The sequence below is a fragment of the Misgurnus anguillicaudatus genome, chromosome 10 (genome assembly GCF_027580225.2).
Source record: "Misgurnus anguillicaudatus chromosome 10, ASM2758022v2, whole genome shotgun sequence".
Lineage (NCBI taxonomy): Eukaryota > Metazoa > Chordata > Actinopteri > Cypriniformes > Cobitidae > Misgurnus > Misgurnus anguillicaudatus.
Window position 1 is genome coordinate 14,165,860 of NC_073346.2, and position 8,424 is coordinate 14,174,283.

At 35.0% G+C, this 8,424-nt stretch overlaps 1 protein-coding gene across 1 annotated transcript; it reads left to right on the forward strand.

Moving 5' to 3' along the window:
* Positions 1 to 1,806: 1,806 nt before the first annotated feature.
* On the forward strand, positions 1,807 to 7,835 carry m6pr (mannose-6-phosphate receptor (cation dependent)). The gene is made up of 7 exons (XM_055209591.2): positions 1,807 to 2,143; positions 3,501 to 3,666; positions 4,304 to 4,473; positions 4,958 to 5,064; positions 5,843 to 5,973; positions 6,115 to 6,241; positions 6,345 to 7,835. Exons 2-7 carry the CDS (start codon positions 3,518 to 3,520, stop codon positions 6,468 to 6,470), a joined length of 810 nt encoding a protein of 269 aa, XP_055065566.2. The 5' UTR covers positions 1,807 to 2,143; positions 3,501 to 3,517; the 3' UTR covers positions 6,471 to 7,835.
* The last annotated feature ends 589 nt before the right edge of the window (positions 7,836 to 8,424 follow it).

Sequence of the window (8,424 nt, forward strand, 5' to 3'; positions counted from 1 at the left end):
CTATCTCCATACTCTCCGTTACATAGATAGGAATAGGCATACATGTCATCAAAATGAAAAAAAAAAAAACCATTTAGACCTAATGAGTTCCAGTTTTATATATTTATAACAAGAGCCTATGATATGCAAATTATCACACCAGCAAAAGTGCACATTTTATAAAACAGTTCAATAAAGTTACTGAGTAACGTTTAAAGGCTACATTCTGATTTTGCTCCGTCCAAGAAAACAGAATAAACTGCAGATCCGCTGCGTCTCCGAGCAAATATCTGATTTTTTGACAGAATCAGAGGAGTAAATGGTTCCAGTAGGCTACCCACAGTCGGCTACTCAGAGTCTACTTACAGTCAATTTCAGTAGGTGTTTAGATAAAAGAGATTTTCCGCCACCTACTGACGGTGTTAGTTTCATAGTTAAAAAGTATACTTTTTCCCCAATCTTTTTATATTTCTACATTTAAATTTTTACATTAAAAACATTAATCTCTTAACATAATTTATGCAATTATAATTTGCTGTGTAAATCCGCATGCAATATCTAAACAGCCTGTGTCAATCCAAAAATTTATTTAATTGATACTGACTTCCTTTTATTTGGTCACAATAGCCATACACCGTGTCTTTGCATTCTGATTGAATTTGTTGACCAAATTTAAGAATCTGACATAAGAGGACAGATAGCTATAACAATTAAAAATATATATATAGTTTTTGTCTTGACTTTATTAGAGTTTTGAAGATCTCTTAACCGAGTGAGCACATTCTGAATTATATTGCATTATAATGACGATGTATTAGCCTACCACCAAACTTTGACTAAAGGCATGTTGCATATTACTTGTTCTAGTAACCATATTTAAATACTAAAATTTTTGTGTAATTTGTGCTACTCCATCATGATGTTTGTAGTGTAAGTATGGCCCAAGCATAAACTTAAGCCCCCAGCCCCCATAGTCCTGCCCCCTTAATCCTGTATGTGCATACAGTCCATAAATAACAAAGAGACATTGTAGAAATATTGTTCATAAGAATTTAAGTAAATAAAAAAATCTAAAACAAAGAATAAATGTATCATTTAGATGTGTATGATAACAACTGGGCATGAACATGTTTGCATTTGGGCTATTTTGATGTATTTTTTCAATCTGTGAAGCCAAATAATTGGGTGACAAATAGCATGCATATATAGACAATAATTTTACAGGCTAAAAAATACATTGTTTGAAAAACTTTTATTTTGAAAAACAATGAACGCATATCCTGCCAATCAGATTTAGCACCACCCACTGGACACAATCGAAATATCAAGTGGTTTTTCTGATGTCCGTGCAGGAACGGAAAAACCAAAATTAGACCCTGCCTGTGAAAAGGTGAAAACCCAGCTAACTTATAGTCATATTTTTGTGATTGACTGTTTTCTAGATAAAATTCTGTGAAAATATAACACTGATGTCTTTATGTACGATCATGTCAAAAGACTAAAATTAATAAATGAAATCAAACTAAACTTTGATGCTCTAAATCTCATAAATAAGTTATATTATGAGACTTTAGCCTGAATTTCACAGATTGGGTCACATACATGTTCAGACGTACCAGTGATCTAAAAGTAAAACCACTGACCAAACACAACTGTTTCATGGCGATGATCTCTTTGAATACGTAAGTTCTGTCACAGGTTTAGGTCAGATTTTAAAGATCGCTGTAATAAACACGTCCTCCATATATCTGTCAAACAGAACAAACAGCGTGCTTTATCCCGCGTATTTGTGCACTCAAACTCCCATCGTGCTCAGCAGTCACGTGCGTGCAACAGATCCACTTCCGCCTGTGGTCACATGTGGCGCCTGTTTAGTTTCGCTTCCGCGTTTGCACAGAAACGATTAATTCATGATATTCATGCAGTCGTTTTAACTCAATCAAACTCAGGATTTTGTTTTTTCAACGTCTTAAAGTCGATACCAGCAGATCTTTTGACGTGATGTTGTTTAGTGTTGTTTAAAGGCATTGGTGCGACAGTTTGAGAAGCAGAAGCTGACATCCAAAAGCTCGGTGGACACAGCTAGACAACTAGTTAAGATACTGAGTTGTGTAACGTTATATATATTTACAGTCAACAGTTGTACTGTATCAGCGCATTAAAGGTACGTTTGTTGTGCTTTGATTTGATTTGATTTAATTGAGATTGAGAAACTCTGATCCTGCCAACTTATGCAAACAGCAGGTTGTTTATAAACTAAAGTTAGCCAGTGTCGTACTAATTAATCCTTTAAACTGTAATAACAATGCATTTTAAACAAAGTTTGTTAGCGCACTTTTCAGATTTAAAATAAGTTGTGATGTCTTATTAGACACCCTGCCTGGAGTGGCCTCGTCGCCTCAATATTTCAAGTCACATGATCATACATAAACAGTCTGTATAGCCTAGTTTTTAGTAAGTCTGTTTGTAGTTTATACTTATCTTGTTTGTTTGTCTAAGTTTTTATTTGTCACTGTAACTGATTGGATAAATTGGCTGGCCAGGTTACTTTAGTATGAATATGGCTGTCAGTATGAATATGTTAGCCTTAAGAATATCTAACTAGCATGCTCCAAAGACAAAATTGGCATTTAGATGTTAAATATAAGCATTGAAAAGATACACGCTGCGTCTGAAATCGGCTTCTTGCTTCAGCGTACAAGTACAAGACTGACATGTTTTGTCAAGTATGGTACTGTCACAGTACACAATTTCAGATGCAGTGACAGTCTCTCATTTCTGTCAATATGAATCAGCAAATTTTTATGACATCATACTGCACTATAACTTCCAGACTGTGAAAGAAACTAAATGCTATTGGATATTTTTAAGGTGGGGGGGCAACCTCGGTATGTCCCACCCTAACTTCCTGTTTCAGTGGAAATTACGTCAACGCAAAACAAAGTAGTGATTTTTCTAGGCCGGTTATGGCTAGGAAGGAACTATACTATAGGAACTATCATTGCAGGCGCAATGATATTACGCAATTGTGTAATTTGGTATGATGCAATGTCTGTCTATGATATTATGCGGCGCCTGAAAATAGTCCCCTCGGTAACTTTCAATAGCTAGGAACTAGTTTTGGGCAGTGCGTAATATCATTGTGCCTGCTGCAGCCATGTTACGGCAGCAAAGTCCTTGATTATTACGACAGAATGAGAGTATAGTTCCTAGCCATATCACAACTAGAAAATCACAACTATTAATTTTCCTTCCTATTACAGGATGTAACTACAGAAGAGTCAAGTTTTAAATGGGAAAAATATTGAAACTTTTGTTATTTTTAAGTGCGATGCTAATGGTCTAATCAAATTCAATGGATTATGCTAAGCTATGCTAAAAGTGGTACTGTCAGACCTGGAGATCAGCTGAATGGATTTCAAAAGAGTAAAACTTAATTGTGTAACTTTAGGGGAGCTGGAAAAAAGCTTATTTTAAAAAAATTTATAGTGTCCCTTTAATGCAGTGTGTTTTTCCATCAGGGTCAACTCTGAAAGTCATGTTGCTGCCAATGAGAATAATCACTCCTCTGTTCTTACTACTTGGTGGAGTACGAGGGAAAGACAATGTTGATAACTGCACGCTGATTTTGGGCAGCGATTCAGAGAAAAAAGTGCTCCGTTCACTGGAGCCTCTTACCGGACAAAAGTAAGCCACACTTTTAAGTCAGTCTTTGAGCATTTCCAATGTTATGAATGTGACATTGTTATTTAAAAATTTTAAAATAATTTCTCAGAGAATGTATTTATTACTAATCTGTTTTTGTTTTTCTAAACCCCTGATGATGGAGTCCAGACATCAGAAAAATATCAGTCTATGCATATTATTTTATTTTAGATAAGGGAAATTTACATGTGTTATGGATGTGAAAAATGACAGTTTTTACGTGACAGCATAATTTAAATATATACATTAAAATGCACAAACCAGAAGCAGTAATACCCTACAAATTGAGAACCGCTCTTTAAAGATAAATAAAATATATTTTGCATTTCTGAGAAACATCATTATGGATGTCTCGTTTCTCTGGATGTGGATGTTATGGATGTGATTATTCTGAAAGCTGCAGTTACCTAACTATAGAAAGTAATTGGAAAAAAAATTAAAACTTAAACAGAGACATCACATTTCGATTAAAGCCATCTGAGATGTCAGTAAGGTTAAAACCTTTTTTTAATGGTAACGTGACATTTGTATGTAATTCCTCTCTTGCATTCTTGTGTGGCTGTGTTGGTCCTGTGGAAGTTGTAGATTTCATAACTCTTTTTATCTTCGCTCTAAACAGCTTTACCGTCCTTGTTGGAGATGGGAAAGAGGCAAAGGAAAAGTATTCCTACACTTTCCAGGTGTGTGGTGATGTGGGTGGAGAAAAAAAAGCGGGACTTGTGCAGTTCAAAGAGGATGGGACGAAAGTTCGAATTGGGAACTACGATAAAACACGAGTTATTGGAGGAAGTAGGTTACATTGCTTGTTTATTTTGGACATTTTTGGTTAGGGTCTTTAACGTTGGATGATTCATTGGGGAAAGACTTTTTTAAACATTGTGCTGCAAAATCTTCTAAACACACTGTGGGCTCTATATTTTCCTTTATGTTTTAAGATGCATTGTATTAACAATGCATTAGTCATTCTTAAAAGGAAATTTAGTCGTTATTTACTCACCCTCAACAAGAAAGTAGGCGATGTATTGGAGGAGTAAATGTCATTATTTAACACTTTTGGAGCTTGAAGGGACTCCCATAGTATCCAGAAAATCCCAATTAACCCTTTTAAAAAAGTATTTTTGGAAAAACAGTGAAAGACAAGGGTTTTAATTTTTGGGTGAACTTTCCCTTTAACAGACATATTTTTTAATTGACCACTAATAGACAGACAAAATTACAGAACTTTTTTTAAACTGATAGCTTTTACTTTTTTAACATTTGTTTTGTGATGTAGGTGACTGGGTTCTGCTCATCTATGAGGGAGGAGAAAAATATGATACCCACTGTTCTCAAGAGGCCAGAAAAGCCATGGTTATGATTTCCTGCAGCAAAAGTAAAAAGGTATGAAACGGTGTGCTTATTACATCAGGGTTCCCATGGGTCCTTGAAATCCTTGAAAGTTTGTAAATCCGGGGGAAAAAAGTCAAGGCCCTGGGAAGTTTAAAAAAAATCCTTATTCCCTGTGTAGTGCAGGATAATATCATAAAAATTCTAGACTTTTTAAGCACGCATGCTAAACTGTTCGCTTTAAAAGCTTATATCTTCTGTATGCGAATGTTGGTTCATACTAAAATGCTTTTTTCATAGTTGTGGTTGACACATGAAAACATCTTGGGTTACGTATGTAGCTGTTGTTCCCTGAGAAGCTGTGTCTCCCTTGCCATCCTTCCTGCGTCCCTGTAACGCCGTCTTTGGCAATATTTCAGATAGCGGTATACTTCCTGGCTCCCAGGTCACCCTGTCTTTGTCATTAAGCCTCACCATTGGTTAAATTTTATGTACACATTCAGATGCACTTACCCCTGGAAGCGTCCCCAAAGTGTCACCGCAGTGACGCAGCACGAGTTCCCTCGAAAGGGAGCTGTAACAGTGTATCTTAAAAGGTAACACAATGTAACCATGTTCTCACTTGAAATGTGTCCCCACATTTAGTCCTTGAATTTGAGGTTATTGGACCTGGAAAGTCCTTGAGGGGTCCTTGAATTTGAAGTTAACTAAGGTGTGGGAACCCTGTACATGTTAAATGCCAAAATGTTGCCAAAATATAAAAATGTAAATAAACAACCCTCAGTGATCTCAGTTGTTTTCATGATTGATGTCTTTGTTTGTCTGTTTGTAGGGTGATTTCTCAGTGGTCCTGGAAGTCAGAGATAGTCCACAGGACTGTTATTACTTGTTTGAACTGGACACCAGTGCAGTCTGTCCTGTAATCCCATCCAAACTAAGTGCTGGATCCATAATCCTCATTGTGTGAGTGTCTCCAAATAATCAGTACAGTAGTGCTTTTTTTGTTCAAACATGGAAGGCATTGGGTGCATAGAATAGCTCACTTGAAATTTTTATTTTAGTCTGATTAGAAATGTAGGATTACAGTTACTTTGTTGTTTGTAGTGTATTCTGCTGCCTGTCCGCATACATTACCGGTGGATTCATCTATCAGCGGGTGGTAGTTGGTGCCAAAGGAGTGGACCAGTTTCCCAACTATGCCTTTTGGTCCGAGATCGGCAACTTATCTGCTGTAGGTTTCATTCATTGTACTGTATATTTACTTGATTATCCCGGTTTCATTCACTTTCTGAATCAAGTAAGTTTACTTTTTAAAACTTTGCTTATACCAACAGGACGGATGTGATTTTGTGTGTCGTTCCCGTGGTAACAGAGAAGAGCCACCCACATATAGAGGTGTGGCTACTGAACCTCTTGAGGATGAGCGAGATGAAAGGGATGACCATTTACTTCCCATGTGACCGGATTGTTATGATCAATGAAAAAGGCTGGACAGTAAATAAGTTGTGGAACCCAAAGATGGATGTTCAATTGTGCTGCTGTTTGTTTTTCTTTTACTTGTTTGTTTTTCTTTTAAACAGCACTTGGTGTTATTTAGCTGTGTACGTTTGGGACCATCCAAAGACTAAAAATGTTTGATAATTTGATGTTTATAACAGAATAATATCCCCGTGAAACACTGGCCTTCTTTTCACCACAGGCATGTAATTTGGTTTAAAGTACGAAAATATTTTTTTTGTGTGTAATTTGAGCAGTAAAATCCAGTTTTGCGGTATGAACCATTGGTTGAAATGTTTGAAAATAAGTTGATTTCTTAGTATTCAGATAACTAAAGTATTCTGAAATTATACTTTAACTGAAATGATTGAACGTCTTATATTCAGAACCACATTTTCAAAATGCCTATTTCTTATTTTTGGCTAATATTGAGTTAGTATGGCAGAAGTTTAAAATGACAAAACATTACAAAACACATTTTCAGCTTGTTACAACCTACAACTGATATTTTTAGATATTGCTATTAATATACATTTCAGTAAAATAAGACTTTACAGAGGTTAAAAACGTGACTAGAGAGAATTTGTACACTTAAAAATAAATGTGCTTTATGACGCCATAGAAGAACCATTTTAGGCTAAATGGTTCCATAAAGAACCTTTAACATCTGAAGAACCTTTATAGATTATTTTAGATTATAAAAAGGTAAGAAAGAAACAGTTCTTTGATTAGATTTTTTTTTGAGAAACCAAAAGTGGTTCTTCTATGGCATCGCTGTGAAGAACCTTTTAAGCACTTTTATTTTTATGTCTATGGCACATACTGTTACTTGATTTACATCAGTTAACATTTTGCAGTAATGTGAAAGGCAAATTGTTTGACCTCTTTTTCTGTTAAAGCTTTTGTTTAAGTGTTGTGTTTGTTTGCACTGAAGCTTGCAGCTTATTTTTAAGTGGAGTTACGTAGTGGATATACTAAAACAGCTCTAATATTGAGGTAAACTGTAGATCATAGCCTTTAAATCAAAAGGAACAGAACATGACACGGTTATGAACTATACATGATACTGTATTTTTGTGTGTTATTAAAGTTTAGGTCTACAAGGCTTTATTTACAAGCACTTCTTAGAGTAGAAAGGCTGGTTATGAATCAGCTACGATAAATATTATTAAGAAGATATCCTTAACTACTTCATAAAATGAGATACAGGTCTATGCAAAGAAGCGGCGTTTCCTATTTTTACTATTGCTTGTTCTTTCATATTTTAGTGTTAAATCTTTTTGTTTATCTTTTTTTTTTGACATTTAAATAAAGTGTTTGATTACTGATATGATGTGATGTCATTTGCTAAAATTTCCTGGCTATCTTTTGTTCACAGCCTTGTGTGAAACAGCATTCGGACAAGTACTGTCGTGACTCTTGCCAACCAAAAGCAAGTCCTGCAATGTAACAAAAGTCCCACATTTGGTTTCTTTTAATAATATGAGAACTAAAAAGTTTATTAAAAATAATTTGCATTAAAAGTGGCTAGTATTTGCCACTACATTCAGTAATTTTCAGTTTCTTTATAACCAAATTTAGTATCTAGATGCCACCATAGTATTCTGGATGCTGGTCAATGATCTGCATAATTTCTTAGCTAAGTTATCTTTTGACTGGTGTTTTAAATACTTTAAATGCATTTAAATAATTTAATTTCTGCAGATGACATGGTACTCTTAGGATTTGCCAGTGGAACTGTCAGGTGGATTAGGTTTTCATCAATAGCTTCATTAACGGCAAGTATTATTTTGTTATATTCAGAGAGTTATGTTCATTTTTGTATTAAATTAGTAGCTAAATTTAGAGATCAGCTATGTGTTAAATTTTAAAATGCACATTTTAGTAATATAAAGCCTATAGTTAACAGAAATTAAT